Raw genomic sequence first — 22,201 nt, forward strand, 5'->3', positions numbered from 1 at the left:
TTGATTCCCAGTCAGGGCACATGCCTAGGTTACTGCAGGTCCCCAGTTGGGGACATGCAGGAGGCAACTGATTGATGTATCTCTCATACATTGATGTTTCTCTCCCTTTCTTTCTCTCTCCTTTCTCCTCTCTCTAAAAATAAATAAATAATATATATTTTTTAAAAACTACTTTTCAAAGGTATTTGGGAAAATAAGGATGCCCTGGTCAGTCTCTACCGAAACAGAATATATGTGGCAGGGTATGTTGAGGACAGGGTGAATTTTCAAAAGTAACCTATTTTTTGGCAAGCACAATCGTGTTTAAGAAGTATATTTACTCATGCCAAAATTTGTAAAAATGTTTAATACTTTATTATAAATTTAATATTTATCATGGACTCTATTTGTGCCAGTTACTGTGCTAAGTGTTTTACTCATATTTCTCATTTTATCTTTATAAGGTGCTGATACTTCTGCAGTTTGGTCCATCTGCAGTCTCAGCTGGGCTTATTCACATACTTGAGGGCCACCTGATCTAGAGTGGGCCTAGCTGGTTCATTCTTCAAGTACAGGTCTATAGGTCATTCACATGACTCTGTACCATGTGTCTCTCATTCTTCTTATACTAGCAGGCTCGTCAGGGTATTTCTGTTTATGGCAATGACAAAGGTACAAGAGGTAAGCCTTGCCTGCGTTACATATCTAATACCCACAAGCCCATGGCCAAGCCCAAAAGTCAGGCGGGGGAAAGGGATATACTCAGCTTTCTCACTTGCAGAAACTTCAGAGTAACGTGGAAAGGGGTGTGAATGAAGGGAGGTGCAGGGCCAATAATCTGTCACATATGCAAATCTAGTTACATTCCCCTAACCATACCATAAATAAAAGTAAATTCCAAATGTTTTAAATATCTAAATATTAAAAGAAAAAAGAGTGAAGTCCTCTGCAGACTCAGATACATGGGAGACTAAGTCCTGCTCAGCAGGAAGTATTCCATGGAAAGTACTTATCAGATTTGAGGCTTCATGGAGCTCAAAGTTTCCAAAGGAAAGAACTGAATTCCCTACCATCTTTCAAGGCTGAGGAGACAGATCTGTCAGGCTCTCAATTAAAACCCCAGAAGAGATACATGGAATAACAGGCTCTATGCAAAGGTGGCCTGAGTCTTATTTACATTTAAGATGCAACCCATCCTCAACCCAGCTCAATCTCTGATTACACTGAGGTAATGGGTCTCTCCTCTGCCTAAAAAGAGAAGGGTGAAAGATATCATCTAAAACATACAATAGTATACATTTAAGCATATAATAGTAGTGGTAGTAGATTGTAAAGAGGCAGGAAAGAGTGACTGATAATCAAAAACAAAAACAAATAATAGGAACATATCCACCATGGATGATCAAACCACTGGAGATGGGAGACAGGGACTCTAAAATAACTAATATGTTAAAGGAAATAAAGGAAAATGGATGAAAAGAGGAGTTTGAACAGAAAATTTTGCTCTATAAAAAAAGAATCAAATGTACATTCTAGACTTAAAAAAAAGCTGAAATCAATAACCCACAGGATAGGTTTACTAAGAGATTTGACATAGCACAGAATAGGATCAGTGAACTCAGAGACTGGTCAATGGAAAAATCCAAAACAAAACACAGAGAATAGAAAAGAGTGTAAGATAATTTGGGATACACACTTAAAATTTGTATAGATATTAAAAGGCTACTCAGGGAATACTATAACTATACCATTTTTCCTGCTTCCTGTAGCCACAAATACCAGTTTTTGTTCATTTTAGCCCCTCTCACACCCCACACTGCAATGCAATTCTTCACAGCTGGGGACAGCTTCCTGGTGAAATACCAAGGGAAGAGAGAGAAAAATGGGACCAGAAGAGACCCATTTCCTAATTTCTCTGGAATCATTTTGCTGGGTTTTCTCTTTGTGTTACAGGTGTTTAGCCTTTGGGCAATGTTTAAAAAAAGAGAAAGAGAAAACAGGGAAGAAGATCAAGACTTTCACACTGGCTTCCTGGGGTTCCCTTTCCCGGTCCTCTGGCCTGTAGGGACTTCTCTTGGGAATTTTTACTGTCTATGCCTGTTGCAGAGTGTGACCTAGGTTGCCTCTGGTCAAATTCAGGAGATAGGAAAGAAAAATCAGGAAACTCATCATCATATTATTCATTCTTCAAGATCTGTCTTCCCTCTTCAGCCAGCCTGCTATGGCTTAATTTTCAAGAGTATTCTGAGAGTTGCTGTTTGTATTTTGTCCAGTGTTGTATTTTGTAATTGTGGTAGAAATAGGCTGTTGTCAGCTTATTACATCTTGGCCAGTACGAGAAGTTCATGTGTTCTTTTAAATTTGTTTTTGTGTTTGTGATATGTAGGTTCCCTTACTGTACAGTGCCTTATAGGATAATACATTAGGACTTATCCTATTTTAATTTTTTGTTCATATGTCAGCTAGTATTCTCAGTGGAGTGAGCTCTGCTGGGGCAGAGACCATGTCTTACTCATCTTTGTATATATTCACAATGCCTGGTGTTGGGAATAAGGAAATTAAGAACTAAATTTAACCTTAATAGACAAGAACCACATTGTAGCTAAAGAGAAATGATAGAAGAGACAAAGTGCAGTTAAGCAAAACATCCTGTGTCGAGCAGATGTCCTCCCCTGGGTAAGCTAGATAAGCGATGCTTTGTAGTTTTAATGAGAACCTAGCTAGCTAGAGCCAGGAGATTACTAGGTTAATGAACAAACATCCTGCCTTCCCGCCTTATGCAAGAATGCTTGGTTTGAAATTCTTGAGCTCGGTCTTTGTAAGCAAATTGCTAACTGCCACGTCTGCTTCTGTATAACGCTTGCTTGCCCGCCCCTATATAAGAACGTAGTTGCAAGCGCTCAGCGCGTCTCTCGTTTGCAGCTCCTTGTGGGCACTGTGTCACTGGACACTTTTGAGAGTTCGCTCCTGCGCAGGTTAAACTTGGCCAATAAAGCAACATCTTTGATACCCTGAAAGTCTCCGATATTTGTTCTCGCGTTTGCTGGATGCAACACCTGGCACATTGATGATGCTCAGCAAATTGCTGTTAAGTGATAGAACAGGCCACCCAGAGGCTTCAATGTAATAGGAAGCTGGGGTTCTAAAACCAAAAGCAAAGGGGAGTCTGCTTTTAGGTATCTACTGTAGTAGCAAATACTAGGTTTGCTAATGCAGTGAATCCCAAGCATCCTTGTAAAGTTAAAGAAGTCAGACTTCTTTGCTGTAGTTAACATACTCCAGAAAAACAGAACATTTTAGAAACATGGGATGTATCAGAGAAATAGGGCCAAAGGTAAGATGGAGTTCCAGGAACAGGGACTAGCCATAGACTTGCCCAGTGACTGTACCAGATTCTCTATGAAAACTTGGTGCATATATTTGATTAATCAAATGTAATTAGTTATCTTAATTATAGAATTATATTACTTGTATTATAATTAATAATCAAATAATATTTTATTATTATCTGTCAGCTTGTGTTCTCATTTTAGGTTTTGAAAGATGATGTAAATGTATCTGGTCTTGAGGCATTTTGAACATTTGTCAGGAAACAATATTTCAGCTGACATCCCTAATATAATGTACTTCAAGAAATGTATGCAGAAATAAAAATAAGAAAGGATGAAATAAAATATGTAGACAGATATTCTAGTATCCCTGCCTCCCTTGGAATGTCTTGTGCCCTTGCTGTGGTTCATGCAACCCACTTTAAATAAAACTGGTAGAAGGGTAAAAGCAGTGTTCACACTCTCTAGTCAAGGGAAGAGTCTCTGGACTTTTTCAGAGAATTCACCCTGTCTGAAATCAGATGGGAAGCAAGCAGCCTTAGAGTGGGACCCAAGCTAAATAACTGTAGAAGTATTTTAATGTGGCATAAATTCTCACCTTAGGTCCTAAAGGCAACTTCTAGGGACCTCAGGTGTGAACTCAACAGGCAAGCCTGCAGGAAGACAGCTCACTTCACTGCCCCAACCCCTTACCCCACGCCCCAGGGTTGTGATCCTCAGTAACTCAGCCCATCTCCTAACTTGCTGGGAGTCTCAGCACTCTCTGCAGTTAGTGCTGCATTCACTTTTCTCCATCACTGAATGCAGCACCCGCGGGCTGTTAATACAACTTTTTTCAGAGTTAAAACCTCTTAACTCTGTACCTACACTTTGATTTTTATCACTGCACCACTGTGGGCACTTGAAAAATAAGTTGTCATTTCATTAATAATGTGCCTCACAGGAATTCACTAGTATTTAACACAAAGAAATTTGTATAGCATGATTCAATCTTAATACATAGATACTCCAATACATTTCATAGAAAAACATCACATAGTATTTTGTTATTAACATTTTCCCATCCTTCCCAAAGGCAAATAGGATACCCTTACCCAACATTATCATAAATGGAGGTCACCGAACATACAATGGATAACTCCTTAGGAAAAAAATGGTATATCTAGGAATTGGATTTCAATATGTCAGAAAATAGTTCTAACCAAGTAAAAAGAACAAAAGGGAAATATTTAACTTAATTTAAAAATAATTGGGCATCAAATTACTAAATCATAATTCTTTAGGACAAACTTTAAAGATATCCTAAAAATATGTGAAAAGTTATGTATGAAAGAACATACTTTTAAAAAGGAGATTCATGGTACTATGTCCTTCCCTTTGTATTAGAGTTAAAAAGAAGGTAACAACTAACATTTGTGTGTCCGCACCCACCTTAGGGAATAAAGCATTATTGATACAGTTAAAGCTCCTTTGTCCTCTTCCTAGTTCACTTCTCCCTCCCTCCTCCTAGAAGTAACCATGACTTATAATTTCCATGTGTTTCTTTTTAAATCAATCACCTACTGTTGTGAAATAGAGCACCCCAAAACTCACAGGTTTAAAACAGCAATCACGCGTAAGAAGCATGAAGCATCAGTGGGTCCTGGGGGCTGGCTCACCTACACTGAGCTTCTGTTCTCTCCCAGGTCCTGGTCGGCCTAGTAGTCCTTCACTACTTCGTAAGCTCTTCAATACCTTCAAGGAAGTATTTTTATATTTTTCCAGCTTTTAAAATTGTCTTTAGTGAGGTGATTTGTCTAAATTATTTAATCTGCTAATAATAGAAATCTTAACATTTAACACTGGCCATTGTTTTTTCCTTTTCTCCCAAATGCCAGTTCATAAACTCTGCCTACTTTTTCTATTGGGTGTTTTCTTTTCCTTATTGATTTGGAGATGTTCTTAATGCATTTTGAATACAAGTTGAATTTCAAAAGATATGTTTTGAAAACATGTTTTCCCAGACTGTGGTCTTTTTTCCTCCTTTTTGTCAAAATAGTTTGATGAACATTTTACATTTTAAAGTTGTGAGATCAGATTTATCTATCTTTTCTCTAATAGTTTGTGCCTTATTTTCTTTAGAAAATCCTCCTATACCCTTAAGTCATAAAGATATTCTCCTATACTCTCTTCTAAAACTTAAAACATTTTAACCTGCGCATTTAAGTCTTTAATTCATCTAGTATTGAGTCCAATCCAATTTTATTTTTCCATACTAATAACTGGTTCTGGAAGCACTATTTGAATACATTTTCCTTTCTTCATTGATCTGCAATGCCACCTGTCAAAAAAAATCAAGTATCTACATATATGAGGATCTGTTTCTGGCATTGGTTTCCTGTTCTATTGATTTGATAGTCCATCATTGTGCCAAAATCACATTGCCTTACTTTTAATAAGTTTATATATTTTGATATCTACAAATCAAATACCCCTAGCCTGGTTGTCTTGAAAATTATCTTTGCTTATCTTGGACCTTTATGGCTATCTCATATATTTTAGGATTGACTGGTGAGATTCTGTGACAAGCCCTACTGGGATTACAATGGCAATGAGTTGAATTTATAGTTTTGAGAAAAGTTTGTGATATTGCATCTTCCTAGTTATAACTATTTTTGGTTCTTCTTTTTCAACAGTTTTATAATTTTACCCATAAAGGTTATATATATAATTTTTGTTAATTAAAAATATTGCTATGTACTATTGATAACATTGTAGTTGATACCTTTTTCACATTTACATTTTTGTTTCTTGTTAATATGTAGAAATGCAACCCATTATATATTTATTTTACATTTAGGAAACTTTTTTGAACTCAGTCTAATAATTTCACTATAGATGCTCTTTGGTTTTCTAAGAGGTCAATCATGTTTTCTGCTAAAAAGCTTTTTTTTTCTTCCTTCTCATTAATTACACCTAGTATTTCTTTCTGTCCTTTTTCTCCTGATTAATGATACTGGGCATCCTTGTCACATCCCTAATTTTAAACTGAATATGTCATTAACATATTGTGTGACACTATAAGAGTGGGGCAAAAGGAGGTTTACAGTTCTTGCACTGTTTTCCACATAAACAACTGTCAACCTGCTTTTGCTCCACCCTGTGAGTGTATTTTGTTTTTCCCACAGAATCTTACTGGGTTCAGAATGGCCACCTTGCTGTTTCTTGAATCTAGCAAGTTCTCTTCTACCTCTGGGGCTTTGAATCTGCCAGAGGGTATTTTTCCAAATAATTTCATATCTCACTCTCTCATTACTTTCAGGTCTTTGCTCAAATGTCTCTTTATCAGAGGTTTCCTCTGAACTCCCTATGTAAAATGTGTAATACAGTCTGATTCCATTTTTGATGTTTGACTGCTGATAGCTATTAAGCCTTACCCCTTCTGCTCCGCATTTGGGCAGGCTGATAAGAAAGCGTGGATATTCTTTCCTTGGACACTTGTGGGATATTCAGACTGCATGCAGAACCATCACTCGGCCTCCCCTCTAACCACCATAACCCCCCCAAGCCAGTCTCCTTTTTCTGTCCTCTCAAGCCATTTTTGAACTTGCTAGGGAGCTGCGCTGCTTTCCCCAGAAAGTCTCATTATGCAAACAATAAACCCTTTCAAACCGTATGTGTGTGACACAGTGAGGGTGAGACTTCATTAGTTTCAGCATCTGAACCAAATTTTGGATGGGGTGGGCATTCATTCTGTTCCAGTGTAGGATGGCCACAACAAAACAGCACCCACCTCTACAGTCCATCCAATGCTATATTTTTCTTCATAGCACTTATTACCACCTGAAATATTATATAGTTGCTTATTATTTGTCTTCTCTAGTATATAAGTGATTAAATAATAAATCCCGGCATCTAGTGAAGTATCTAGCATAATTATCCACCCATTCATTCATTCATTCATTCAACCAATATTTATTCAATGTCTGCTTTGGGCACTAGTTGAATGTCTGTTAAAGGCACTAGTGCTATAGCAGTGACTGCACTTGTAATCCAGAGGGCAGGGTAGCTACTTAATACCTGTTGGTTGAATGAATGAATACTATTTTGGCCTGGAGGTAGAATATTAAAAAGAAACACAAAATCACACCATGAATATATTATTTTTATTCATTTTTTGTTACAAACTAGTGCTTGTTTAAAAATAATATTTAGTAATTTATACTCAAAGGACATGTTATAGCTAACATTCAAAGAAGACCATCAAAAATATTTTTTAAGATTTATTATGTGTTTAGTATTGAAGAGCTCCTAAATTTCCATACTGTTGGCATTAGTAAGTTACAGTTAATTTCTGGCTAATGATTATAAAAGAACACTGAGGAAAGTTTCAACCATTATAATCAGTAAGAGTATAATTTTATATTTCTTGAAGGACAGTGGTCATGTTTAGCAATAGCCTCAATTTAAGTTAAAATACACTTACTTCAATGTATATTTTGATACTGTTTATTTTCCCTTCTTACAAGTAACCAACAAGCACAAATTGATTCCAGCTGGCAACCCAAACAGAGGAGGAATCATGGCTGGCCATCTAGTTGCTGCTGCTTGTGAAAGGCAATCTGGGAACTCCGAGTGGGGTTGAACTTCACCCACAGGATTAAAGTTTCTCCCTCTGATCACCGTATTCCATGAAGTAAGTGCACTCTGACTTCTAAAATGGATTTTTAAAATTCAGTACAAAGATTCAACAACTATCAAGGTTCCCAACACTGATTTTTCTAATATTCAATTAGCAGTTTTGATACTAATTTGAAAACTTTAATAATTTAGACAAATGTAAATTATATAAAAATGACCAATCACATGACTCCAGGTCATATTTATGTTTACAATATAAATGTAAGACAGATTTTATAGGATAAAATAATAAAGAAGAACAGCTCCTTTATGTATCTTTGTTCCCAGTGAGCCTTTTCAGACAGATCTATGACATGACACAGCGTAATGTCAACATACCTTTTATTTCAAAGTCTGAAATTATAGTTTAAGTAGTGAGATCATTTATATTAGATTTTATACTTGTATCACTCAATGAGTTAATCAACTAATTAACTTAATCATTTCTTTTTCTAAATTAGTAGCAGTTGGTTTAATCTCTCCCAAATGAATGGGTCTCTTTTGGTCGATCAATGCGATAGAGAAACTCTGCAGGTAAGAAGTAGCCAAGATATTCCACTGTCTCTGGGGTCGTGTCATAGTGGTAGTGTCCACCGTCTCCATGATGACTGAAAAAGTGAGTGTGCTCCAACCGCAGGTCAAACCCCTGAGATGGCAGACGAGCTGTTAATATTCAAGTTGTTTCGGACGGAATATATTTAGGGGGGAGGGGACCTTTTAAATTTATGTTATGGTGGTTTTTATCTTATTAGGTAGGTAATACATTCATATGATTCAAAATTCAAAGGATGCAAAAGGATATATTCAGTTAAATACATCTTTCCATTTCTTGCCCTCACCACTCACTTTCTTTCTTTGCAGGTAACTAATGTAAGCAGTTTCTTTCATTTCCTTCCAGAAAGATATACTTTTAATTTTTTCGCTCAAATGGTAGCACTCTTTACATACTGTGCTGCATATTTTTCTTCATTTAACAATATAGCTTTGAGATCTCTGTATATCACATCATAAAAGGGTCTCCTTATTCTTTTCACCTGTATGGTATTACACTGTATGTACATAGCACTTTTCCAACTGATATTTAGATTATTTCCAATTGCTTGCTTATTATAGCAATTCTGTCATGGATTACCTTTTAACTAATCATTTTACACACTTATGCAAATATTTAAGGATAAATTCCTAGACATGTAATCATTGGATCAAAAAATATTGCTAGCCAGTATTTTGGTAGATATTTGCTTTGAATTGGTCTATATGATAATATTTTTTCTAGTGTATAGTATTAGAATATAATGAACAGTACAATGAACAGCAAATAAAATGAATCCTGTTGTGATTCTACTATTTAATAACATGACTTTGGGTATTATTTAAAATGCCTGTGCCTTTATTTTCTCAAAGGCAAAATCTGCTCTGCCTAACTCAGGGTTGTTTCAAGATAATTCTAGAGACTATCCTAATTGTTAAATAACACAAAAGTATCTAATTCTAAAAAAAAATAATAATCCTAAAAAACAAGCATTATCATTGTGGTATACTGCCATATAAAAGACAGACAGACTTACTGGGTCTTTGGAGACAAAAACTGGCAGACAAATTAAAGGGGCCTTCATCTCATAAAAGTGCAACCATTTGTTCAGCTCTTCCTCAGAGTTCAGTGGGCAGGAAGAAAATTCTGGAGGCTGCAATATAAAGATCATTAAACAGGTAAACATACTGAATATGATTGAGAATTAAAATTTTATGTTAAGTTAAAAACTTTAAGCCTTGTTACACATTCTATTGACTATTCTTGGCATCAAAAGAAGTTATACACTTTAGTTTTCAAAAGGATCACCAATCAATGTATGAATGAATCAATGAAGGAATTAGTCTATTACTGTATTTTTTTTCCACAGCCTTTCACTTTTCCTGTGAGTATATCCTCATTCTACTCTTATATGTCCTCCTATAAAATACAACACTTTATTATTATTAGCTACATTTACCATGATGTACATTCTTTTCTAGAACTCACTCATCTTGTAACCAAAAGGCTGTACCCTCTGACCAACATCTCCACATCTGCCACGACCACTCCCAATCCCCTGACACCCACCACTCCCCTCTCTGTTTCTCTCACTTAGACTTTTTTAGACTCTCCATATAGGTACTATCATGCAATATTTGTCTTTCTGTGTCTGGCTTATTTCACTTAGTATAATGTCCCACAAGCTCATCCATGTTATTGCAAATGGCAGATTTCTTTTTTCCTTGTTGTTTTCATAACTTGGCTATTGTGAATAATACTGCAGTGAACATATGAGGACAATTATCTCTTTCAGATACTGATTTCCTTTCGAGATTATATATATCCATATTCAGATGTAGAACTGCTGGATCGTATGGTAGTTCTATTTATTTGAATTTTTTAGGATACATCACACCGTTTTCCGTAATGGTTGTACAATCCTATAATCATTTGGCATTAACAATAGGCTTATCTCTAATTCTATCTGGAGTTGGATAATTTGGAAAACAATTTGGAAAATTAATTAAATAGTTTCACAAATGTGTCCTCCTTTTCAGGATCAGGTGGCATGCCATTTAAAATTAACAGGATAAAAAATTATTAAAACATTTTCTGATGGCTTTACTGATAAAATAAAAAAGAAACTAAGTTGTAATCACTTTTACACTTGCATGTGTTCACACCCCCACAAGCCCTTACCATAATATGTGTCTTCACTTTTCCCTTCTGAACGATGAAAGTACCTCCCATCCCTACAGGTTTATCTCCATAATGTTTTTCAAGAGTCTGCCTCATACAAGTTACAAAGTTAAGTTTCCCAGTTCTTCTTTTGGCTTTCACCTCAATGACCTAAAGAGGACATAGATAGGCATACCATTGTTCTAAGGTGTAAAACTTTATATAAGTAACTACCAAAGTGAAACATTAGACAGTCTAGTGCCATCAAGCAAATATTCACTTGTTTGCTTACAGCACCCACATATAAACTGAGGTATCTCAATCCTCTGTAAGTCTTCATTAATAATATATTTTATATATGTTTTATATCATTTACTATAATAATGTCTTATTCATGCTTTCTTGGATCGAGAAAGAATTATAGCTATACTCTACAGTGAACTCTAGATATTATCATTAATGTTGAGATGGTCAAAGGCTGACAATCCCCAGGCTGAAAGGGTATTATTGCTTACTACGTATTTTATGTAACCCCAGTTTTAAATGAAACTTCACTCTGCCTATAGTACTTTCTGAATCCTCCATAACCGGATTATTTAATTGCTGGGGAGAGGAAAATGATTAAGTTTTCTGACTCCTTTAAAATTTTGGACTCAGGTTACCTTCACTTTATTAGGTATTTTTACTTCATTATCTCATTTCTCAAAGTAGCTTACATAGCTATCTGTATTTATAAAATCTAAGAGTTCTCACAACTACTAAAACTGAAATAATCTTTTGTGTACTAGCAGTAAGTAAATCTGAAATGAGGCATTAATTTACCTTACCTCCTCCTTGCTACAGTTTTTTTTGCTACCATCATGCCTATCTAATTCAATGTCTGATCAGTCGGGAATGAACAAATTGCATATATACTAATTATAGGTTGACATTATCTATTATCAGCTACATGGTTCATCTATTTGACTCACTCCCATATGAATATCCTATTACCTTTTAGTTTCTTAGAAAAAGAGTATTGCTTACTGACTATTATTCTTAACCTCAGTTTTAAATGAGAGTTTCATTCTACCTGTAGTACTCTCTGAATCTTTCATATCTGGGTTACTTAAATAGCTTTGACTTAGGCACTTTGGATTTTCTTTAGAAAACCATACTTATGGCAATAGAAGTTCAAATTTTTATCTAAGAATTTTTGAAGAACATTGTGTTTTTATGAACAAAATCACCTTTCCAGGTTGGCCCTCACTGGCAAAAAGATTAGCCAGTAATGCAAACCCAAAATCATGATATTTCTCACTGTATTTCTCTAACAGGTACCCTCCATCTTTAGGGTTAATGCAGGCAAAGTAACTTCCATTCACAGGAGGTTTGTGTTCACTTTCTGTTTGAACAACTGGCATAAACTGAAAAGAAAAGTAAATAAGGTAAAATTAGTCAATCCTAGTAAGTCTCTCCAAACAGGATCGCTTGAAAAATGTGACAGAATTTTATCCTATACTTTAAGACATTTTATTTCAAGATCTAATAATAAAACATGAAATGTGAACTACTTAATTTTAGATTCAAAACAAAATGTTAAAGATTTACAAATACCAAAAAAACTGATCAGCCCTGGCCAGGCATCTCAGTTGGTTAGAGCATCATCTCAATATACTAAGGTTGAAGTTTGATCCCCAGTCAGGGCACACAAAAGAATCAACTAATGAATGCACAAATAAATGGAACAACAAGTTGATGTTTCTCTCTCTCCCCTTTCCTCTTTCTCTCTAAAATCAGTAAGTCAAAATTTTTTAAAAACCTAAAAAAATTTTATAAAATGTTTACAGTATTTCTTTTAGTGTTCCTCTTACATTATAATATTTGCTTTATTTAAAATGTCTAATTAAAATTTTTTCTTTCTTGAACACTAGGAAAATTATATGATTTCCAAAAGAACTTGTATGATTAGCCCTGGCCAGGTGCTCATTGGGTTGGAGTGTTGTCCTGTACACCAAAAGGCTGAGGGTCCAATCTGTGGTCAGGGCACATACCTAATGTTGCAGGTTCAATCCCCACAACTGATCAATGTTACTTCTCTCCCATCAGTGTTTCTCTCTCTCTCCCTTCCTCTCTCTCTAAAATCAATAAACATATCCTCAGGTGAGGATTTAAACAATCTTGCAGGATATTAAAAAAAAAAAGAACTTATGTGATTACTGACCAGTGGTCACATCTGTAAAGGGTGTGAGAGAATGGGCAGACTGAAGAGATCATTCACTCTTCTATTTATGAGATGTGAAGAAACAGCAGTATTTTTATGCTGGAAATGTAGTAACATTCACAGTAATAATCATACTATCCCTTTTGTAAATAATCATACTATGGGGTAGGTTCCTACTATTTGTTCTGAAAGGGATGGGGGAAAGGTTGGCTAGGTCATTAACATTCCATTCATCTTCTAACTGAAAGCTGCTCTAGTATCAAAAGCAAAGACAGATGGAGAAGCTAGGAATCCTCTGATGTATAAGGATGAAATGTGTCACAATCCAGATGCACAGCAGACCACAGTAGGACCTTGGGCTCATCTAAAACAGAGTATATATCCTAAGAAAATCTGAAATTAGAGGTCAATGCTCCATTACAGCTGCACCAACTGGAGCATGTTCGGAATCCCACATCTGTATCAGAAAATAGCAAATTTGCAGAAAGACATGACATCAACCTACAATTCATTCAGAAAGTAAGATTTCTAATAGGGAAGTAAAAGGAAGAAAGACAAATCAAATGTCTAATCAATAAAATAAAATAATTACATATATGCTGACCTCAGAATTGAACCCAAGAGTCTGAAATGGGCCTGCCCCTGCTCCAAGAATAAAAGCTCCAGGAAGCTTGATTTCTTTTGCAACCTTATTTAGATCATAAACCTATGTAAGAGGAAAACAGTATTATTAAAATTGTAACTTACACAAATTCCTGGTTGACTTTTATCACTGAGTCCATCAACACTTCCTTGCCACATTGGTCAATGATCATCTAACAATAAGGAATTGACCAAATTCTACAATCTTCATGTGAATGAGAAGAGTAAAAGTACACTTACTTTTTTTTTGTTTACAAGAGGCAATAAGTAAGGCACACCTCCTACTTCCGCAATTCTAGTTTTCCCACAGATGCCTAAAAAAAAAAGTCTTAAACATAAGTAAACATTTAATGTTAAGTACTATAAAATGCCAGATGACTCTAGGTTAATTTATTAAGAGATAACTCCAACCCCTGGCTGGTGTAGCTCAGTGGATTGAGTGTGGGCTGCGAACCAAAGTGTCTCAGGTTTGATTCCCAGTCAGGGTACATGCCTGGGTTGCAGGCCATGACCCCTAGCAACCTCACATTGATGTTTCTCTCTCTCTCTCTCTATCTCCCTCCCTTCCCTCTCTAAAACAAAATAAATAAATAAAATCTTTAAAAAAGAGAGATAACTCCATTGTCATAGTTTTACATATAATAGGAGTTGGAAGATGCATATGGCCAGGACCCATGACCTATTATAACCACCTGTGACTCTCCTATTGCCATAACTAAGCATGACTTGATGTAGTGGGTAGCACAAAGGTAGTACAAAGCTGATTATAGGGCAAAGGCTAGAAATGGGGCCAAAGCTTGGGATGGATGAGATTTCTAGAATTTAATTTCTAGTCTATAATTACTTATTACTTTAAAAATCTGGGTTGTCAAAGGGTAGCTGGTTTGATTCCTAGTCAGGGCACATGCCTGGGTTGCAGGCCAGGTCCCCAGTAGAGGGCATGCGATAGGCAACCACACATTGATGTTTCTCTCCCTCACTTTCTCTTTTCCTTTCCCTCTCTCTAATAATAAATTAAATATCAAAAAAATCTGGGTTGTGCCCTGGCTGGTGTGGCTCAGTGGACTGAGTGCCTGCCTGTGAACCAAAGGATCGTCAGTTCAATTCCCAGTCAGGGCACATGCCTGCATTGTGGGCCAGGTCCCCAGTTGGGGGCATGCAAAGGGCAACCATGCACTGCTATTTCCCTTCCTTTCTTTCTCCTTCTTTTCCTCTCTCTCTAAAAAATAAAAAAATAAAATCTTTTTTAAAAAGTTGTTTTTTCCTAAGGTTATTTACAAAAATGACAAGTAATTACAGGAACACTTCAGATGCTAGGAACTTTCTACTTACATTTTTATTTAACATCACAGGTACAGTTAGACACAATTTGGGAGAAGGCAGTTTTTGAAAATGTAGAATGAAAAAATTACCTTTTGTCTGAGAAAAGGTAGTCTTGTCAGTTTCATACTAACATCATTACACAGTAGATAGAATTGCTCTGTTTCTTCAGCTACACAGAAGGTAGATGTATACAATTGTTTTAGGGATTTTGTAAATATTTTCCATGGGATCAGCAGAAATTACTCATGGATTAGACTCTTTATCATAAGTGACAGTCATGCTGAAGTTTAGAGAAAGCATTAGAGGACTATTTTAGTAGTCCAGGGAAAAGAAAAATAAAAAGCAAAAAATGGTGACTTACAGAGTTAGAGAAGAGGGCATTAAGAAAAGAACAAAGAAGAGGCAACTATGGTGAGATAATGAATTAAATTTTAGACATGCTGACCTCAGGTTGTCCTTAGCATATAGAGGTGGAGATGTCCTGTAGATAGCTGGAATTACTGATCTACAGCTAAGAAAAAAGAGATCTAGGTGAGATGTACAGAATTCAAAGTTGTATCTGAATAGTAATTAAAAACACAGGAATAGATGGAAAAGCCAGAGAGATTGTACAGAATAAGAAGAGGCTAAGGAAAGAATTCTGAAAAACATCCAAATAAGAGTCTGCTGGAAAGAGAAAGGAATCCAGAAAAAATGAGGAAGAAACAACATTAGGGAGGTAGGAAAGGCATCGAGGAAGAAGAGTCAAAAGAACAAAGGAGAGAGGAGAACCAAGGGGGGAGAGAATGTCAGGTAACACTAGGCAAACAGTATGAAATATGTGGAGATCAAATACTACTAGTTAACATACCATGGTCACTAGAGGTTTGAATAAGACCAGTTCATGCAGAAAGTGCCCAACTATACTTATAAAAGGTTGTACATACATATCTGGTTTCCTTAGTATTGTAATTTTAAGACTCACAAGTTACTGATTAGAAAACTCTTTTTCAAAGTATAACCCTCTAGATGAAGCATTAAGATTAAACATTTTTTCTTTTTCCTTGTACCCTCCATTTCTGATTTTTGTTTATTTATTTTTTTACTTTATTTATTTTTAGTGGGGGAGAGTGTATTAATCTTATAATTGGAAGAAACATGGCTATAGAAAAGTATTATACTAAATGCTTTCAAGGTGTGAAGATAAATTCTGAAAGAAATTTGTATGCCATCTGAAAATGGCATCTGAAAGAAAATGTATGCCATCTAGCACACAAAACTTCTAGAATTTTAGGTTTACTTAAAATCAAAGACTGTTTAAAATGGAAAGACCTCCAAAAGAACATTTTACCCACCCATACACACAGTGAAGCCCAGATACATTAATTAGCTTACTATCCAGGTAATGAAATCTGTGGCAGAGAAAGAAGTATTCAGAACTTTCATGTAAAACTACGTTTTAATGAAGATGTCAATTGCATACTAAAAGTGAATGTTTATTAATTAGTGTTTATCTTCAAATTTTTCATCACAGCAGGGTGTAATGGGAAAAGGTTGGATTTTAGAAGTAAACCTAGATTTGAATCGTGTTTATGATCCACAATGAGCTTACTTAGCTTTTCTGAGCTTCAGTTTCCACATCTATAAACTGGGCACTAGTACTTCCTTGCAGTGTTACATAAATTAAGTCATCAAATATAGGTCTTTATCATACTCTCAGACAAATTATATTTACTCAGACAATATTAATTTCCCTTTAATAATAATTAACAATTAAGTGACTAGTCTCACTTTAAACACTGGCTGCTGATCACCTGGCAAATTGTTGAAGGGACATCAGTATTTAATATATTATTCAAATACAAGGCTTTTAAGTTCGCATCACATCTTGAATAAGTAAATAGGCCATAAAAGTTAAACTAAGTTTCCATACAGTCACTTGAGCAATTAAAAACAAACAAAAATTCCCCTCTCATTTATTATCAAGGATTCACAAAAGAAACCGGAACTCCTCATCTAGCGCACCGGTTTCCGGAGGGAGCTTGGATCCCAGGTCTAAGTCCTTCCCGCCTGGGGGAACCCAGCTTCCGGAGTCTCCTCTTGTCATCGGGTCCTTTTTTTTTTTTTAATCATTGTTCAGGTACAGTTTTCTGCCTTTTACTCCCATTCCAGCCCACCCATTGGGTCTTAACAGGGTCTTAACAGCCTGGAGGCAGCGGGGTCGATGAGGCAGAAGCAGTACCTTGATGCTCCGGTGCGGAAACTCAGGGCAGCTGCCCTGCCAGGCCCGCTATCGCTTATGCTAAAAGCACTTTTGAAGGAACATATCCATACTGTTTCCAGTTGCTGGTTCTGGATAATTCTCTAGTGCGCCTTAAACCCAAGCCCAAACTGACACCCAGGATACAGAAACTAATTAATCGAGAAGCAAGAAATTATACATTCAGCCCTGGCTGGTGTGGCTCAGTGGATTGAGCATCAGCCTGTGAACCAAAGGATCTCTGCTTGGATTCCCAGTCAGGGCACATGCCTGGGTTGCAGTCCAGGTCCCCGGTAGGGAGCGCACGAGAGGCAACCACACATCAATGTTCCTCCCTCCCTTCCCCTCTCTAAAAATAAATTTAAAAATCTTAAAGAAAAAGAAAAGAAACTCAGTTTTAAAGAAGCCAAAGTTTTAGAAAAATACAAAAACTCCAAAAGTATATTGTTGATTACTTGTAAAATGTGCAAGAAAACAGTTAAACATGATGGTAAAAGTAGAAGCTTTCTGTCAGCACTGAAGAGCAATCCCACCACTCCTATGAGTAAACTCAGCCTGAAGACACCTGAAAGACTCTCAGTTCTTCCAACTTACATCATAGTATGTCTGGTTCCAAAGGCAAGAGCCCAGCATTGATTTTCAGAACACCTACTTCTGGACAGTCAACACCCACTTGCTCCTCAAAAAATGTTAACAAACACTTCTCTCAACTAAAAACGTTGCTTAGAGTAAATCCCAAAACAATTCAAAGGAGGACTTCAGAAATTTCTTATCTTCTTTGTAAAGGATGGACTAGGAATCATTTAATGCAATTTTTGAAACTAAAGTTGTTCAGAAAAACATCTTTTAAAAAACTTATTTTTTCTTTAAATACATGAAAACTAGGGTCTAAAAGCAAACTTTTCTTGGCATTCTTCAATGTTTATGGAGAAAATACCTCATTAGAATGAATAAAACCTGCCCACTTCACAGGGTGGTTCTGAGAATCAAAAATAGATGAAAAGGCCTTGCACGTAGTAAAGATATCTATGGACATTGAGTGGTTATACTGTTTCTTCTCCCTTAATTAAGCTTTCATTATTTGTCATTTTCTTTCATAAGGGACATCAGACCTGTATGAGAGGATCTACTCCTTTCTAGGTGTCCATAATGCTAATTTGGGAAAATGATCAAGTATGTATGTTCTTGTTTTCCCACATTTGTCTGCATAATTGTACGTTAGTAAAATTTGAACATTATTCCTAAAAAATTAATAATAATAATAATAATAATAACATCAAGGATTATGGCCTGCTGAATTTGTTTTATATAATCTATGAAAATTATAAAAGTACATAAAACACATTTTTCCACAAGGGTACAAAATGAAACCTCACCAATATAAGAAAACAACAAGCATGGAAATTAAGCACAATTTAGTGTAAAAGTTGGGACAGTATCCTTTATTTGTCTATATTTTAAAATAATTCTTAAAAATAATACTGGTTTCAGAAAAAGAGTAGGATTGTAAAAAAGCTACCACAATCACAAAAACTGCTTACCTTTTACGGGAAAGGTAAATGGCTCCTTAGTCAAATCAGGGCAATCAACTACAGAGACCTGGACATCAGCGAAGTTATCCTTTAGCCCCTTTTGCAGAACTAATAGGAAAACAATTACCTAACATTAGATAAAAATTTGTCACCACATATCAAATCTTTCCTCAACTTTTTTGTGTCACACTTCCAACTTAAACTTTTGTAATTAAAAAAGAGGGAGAAATGGCTTTACTAATAAATACACATATAACTCAACATTAGACACAATTAATCACAAATATCATATAAACTAAGACACAAAAATACCAATGTAAATCATAGTGATTATGAATACAGAGAGAAACGCTGCACTCAGATGAGAAATACCTTTCTTTTTGGGAGAGGATTCCAGACCTATTGAAATGTAAATATTTAAACTGATAGAAAGTAAGCAATTATATGTAGTAACTCCTCAAAGCTTACTGTTGAGCAAAAGGAGCAAGACACAAAAGTGTTATACACTATATGATTGCACTTACCTGTATTTCAAAAACAGGCAACTAATCTAAGGTGACAGAAGTCAGAACAGTGACAGGGAAACAACATGAAGGAGCCTTCTGGAATGCTGGAAATATTTTATATCTTGATGGTGTCAACAAGTTAAAATCCATCAAGATCTGCACTTAAGATTAGTGTACTTTACTACAGATATATTCTGATTCAATAAAAAACTAAAAAAGCAAACACAGATGTCTCAAAGTTATAAATCTAAGAGCAATATACTTTTAAGGATGAAAAGTTCTTATAAAAATTTCTCTAATTGTAGTGTCAGCCATTACTTTGTCTTGTAGAATCAGACTCTTGAAAAACAAGAAGCCATCTTAAATCTAGCCTTAGCTGTCACATCGGGGAAGACAGAAAGGCTAATAGAAAAGAAATATAAGCAAAGAATTCTAGCAATACAAATTGTTTACCAGCTGCCATTCAATTTAGGAAAAAAATAGGAAGGTCTAAGAGGAGAGTGACAACCAAGTAAAGCTTGAGTACACTTCTTGACTTCAACCTTCTCAAAGGGACAAAAGAGCTACCAGGACAGATACAGTTTGAGAAATAAAGGTAGGTTTTAGAGTTACCATCAGAGTAAAACCCAAAGGCTGTCAAACAAATGTTAGCATTCTGACAGGTTTTGGATTAATGCTATTCCTGTCTTCATTTTATATTCCTATTTTTCTTTTTTTCAAATTATCTATCTCCCCTCCTAATTAATCTTGTGAAGCTACCTTAAATTTTTGTTTGAACAAGGTGAAATACATAAAAATACACGCAGACAATAAGCAAGTTAAGTTCATTGGCAGTCTATCATATGGGGTGAGGTATAGTAGTACACTGGGAACTTGATTAATATACTACAGTAGGTTATATATATAAAGAGTATTATAATTGGTAAAAAGTTAGTAAAAACAAAACTGTGTAATTCTTTGGGCAGCACACACCCCTAAATCTTGGATTGCTATATGTATTTTCATTCTGTAAAATTGTTATCAAGACTCTTCAAAGTGAGAGTTTTATTTTTTTAGGCAGAATTTTGGATTTTGGATTCAATAAAAACAGTACAGAACAGATACTGAAAAGGAAAACAAATTCTGTATTCAATGTACTATTGCATAAATCATATCTTAGAATATTTGTATTTTTTCCCTTAAAATAATGTTAAAAACAAAGTTACTAGTGTATTTACTTACCTCCAACGAGTTCCTCCAGACTTGGCACATAAAAAGAGTATTCAGCACAGGCCATTTTCTTTCTTCTTTACCTGTGAGCATATACGAATAGAGCTATTGTGGGCTAATTGTCACAGGAGCTCCCAGTGCACCAAGCACAAACAGCTGCTGCTCTAGAGTGAACGTTAAGAGTTCAGTTATATAAGGAGGGCAAAAGGGCATTAGGTTTCTGTTCTCACAGAAAGGCAGCCACAGCTTCTAGTATTCAATATTCCCAATGAGAAAACTCCCAAATAACCCCTTTTAATACTGATACTTTAAATAATTGATATTTAAAATAGACAAGAGGAATTGGTAAACCAAGAGGGCATATGGTTCATTCTCTTTAGTCATATATTGAATGATCAAAATGGAGTTTTCTAACGGTTATGTTAAAAAATGTAGTAGCTCCTGAAGCAAATAGTCATCAAGGTTTATGAAGAAATGACTAAATAGTTGTAGATAACAGTATAGAACACTCAAGTACTTTTACAATAAGTCATTTGTGTTTTCTATGTTTGACATTTAGGCTAAAATTAAACAAGTTTCTTAGGGATTAGCTTTTGAAATTCATATTACATTTACAAATAAACTGTACTTTCTTAGTAAGCAACTTTAATGTTCAATTATTTAATAACCCAACCAATTATAATTTGATAGTTTAAAAACATATGCTAAGTATATTTTACAATAATAGGCATATATAGGCAGAAGTTAGTATCTTACCTCAACTGTTCCAATCAATGAAGTGGGCAAGTAGAGGGAGATAAATAAAATGAAGGCAAAAGAAAAAACACCCAAACAAAAGTAGTAAGGCGGGCAGGGAATCTCACTCTAGTCCAGTCACAGCAAGGAAAAAAGGCAAAACTCTGAGGGTGTCTAAAAGCACCAGTGCGGCCTCCTTCAAACTGTTAATGGGAAACCTCATTAATCTGAAGAGTTTGTGGTATATGCTTACTTAGTAAGTGAAAGGTGGCCCTTCCACATCACTGGGAAAATTCTTTCAAAAAAGGTTTCTTTTTAACTCTTCCCAAGTCACAGGTTTCTTAGAAACTGGGTTTTTAGTTTTGATGGTAATGTCAAGCTACACATCCCCCACAAACATGTTATTGCATATGCTTAAAACTTCACATTTACTTCAGTACTTTATCAAATACCAAAATTTATTATCTTTTAATTAACACTCATAATCTGATCTCCAAAGTCCTATATAATTATACTTCAATTATCTCATATTTTTAATTGAATAATTTATAATTGTTCAGGAATTACACATTTTAACTTTTTTAGAAATATTTTCAGATGGGCAGAAAATACATAAAAATAATTCTTGTATACTCTTCATTTAGATTTTCCAAGTGTTGATATCTTCTTTTTTTAAGATTTTATTTCTTTATTTTTAGAGAAAAGGGACGGGAAGGAAAAAGAGAGGGAGAGAAACACCAATGTGTGGTTGCCTCTCAAGTGCCCCCTACTGGGAACCTGGCCCACAACCCAGGCATGTGCCCTGACTGGGAATTGAACTAGTGACCCTTTGCTTTGCAGTCTCATGCTCAATTCACTGAGCCACATCAGCCAGGGCCGAGTGTTAACATCTTAACATATTTTCTTTATCACAAACTAGCAAGTACTAATTAAGAACATGTCAAAATCTGCTCAATGAATACCACACTTACTTATAATGAGGATAACAAAAGCACTCTAGATATTTCTACTTGTTTAAATACAAATATATCCTAATTTTACACCCTTTACTATCTTTAAAAAAAGGTCAGTTTTTAAATTTTCTTTCTCACCAAATTAGAAACAAAGTCCAACCCTAGGGGGGCTATAGCCTGAATAATTGGTTTGGAAATGC

General features: G+C 35.4%; 1 protein-coding gene and 1 pseudogene across 6 annotated transcripts; one reads left to right on the plus strand and one right to left on the minus strand.

The window, feature by feature from the left end:
* Window positions 1-7,557: 7,557 nt before the first annotated feature.
* C6H11orf54 (chromosome 6 C11orf54 homolog) lies at window positions 7,558-20,490 on the minus strand. 6 transcript variants are annotated; one of them, XM_028517490.2, is made up of 8 exons: window positions 20,326-20,490; window positions 18,608-18,706; window positions 13,745-13,818; window positions 13,467-13,568; window positions 11,889-12,065; window positions 10,681-10,830; window positions 9,536-9,652; window positions 7,558-8,613 (listed from the first exon to the last, which is right to left on the minus strand). In XM_028517490.2, exons 1-8 carry the CDS (start codon window positions 20,378-20,380, stop codon window positions 8,440-8,442), a joined length of 948 nt encoding a protein of 315 aa, XP_028373291.1. In that variant the 5' UTR covers window positions 20,381-20,490; the 3' UTR covers window positions 7,558-8,439. The 6 variants fall into 6 exon arrangements, with proteins under 6 accessions (XP_028373291.1, XP_035884580.1, XP_035884582.1 ...); XM_036028687.1 differs by having other exon boundaries at window positions 18,608-18,725; window positions 20,326-20,436; XM_036028689.1 differs by lacking the exon at window positions 20,326-20,490 and adding an exon at window positions 15,273-15,338.
* LOC114500725 lies at window positions 17,001-17,850 on the plus strand (annotated as a pseudogene).
* Window positions 20,491-22,201: the final 1,711 nt, after the last annotated feature.

The sequence above is a fragment of the Phyllostomus discolor genome, chromosome 6 (genome assembly GCF_004126475.2).
Source record: "Phyllostomus discolor isolate MPI-MPIP mPhyDis1 chromosome 6, mPhyDis1.pri.v3, whole genome shotgun sequence".
NCBI lineage: Eukaryota > Metazoa > Chordata > Mammalia > Chiroptera > Phyllostomidae > Phyllostomus > Phyllostomus discolor.

Coding starts and splice junctions, on each gene's coding strand:
- C6H11orf54 (XM_036028687.1), bottom strand. CDS start 20,406: ATGCTCACAGGTAAAGAAGAAAGAAAATGGCCTGTGCTGAATACTCTT. Junction 13,819..18,607: donor ATTTACCTTTCCCGTAAAAG/GTAAGCAGTTTT, acceptor TTTTTTTTTTAG/GCATCTGTGGGAAAACTAGA. Junction 10,831..11,888: donor GTGAGGGCCAACCTGGAAAG/GTGATTTTGTTC, acceptor TGTCCTCTTTAG/GTCATTGAGGTGAAAGCCAA.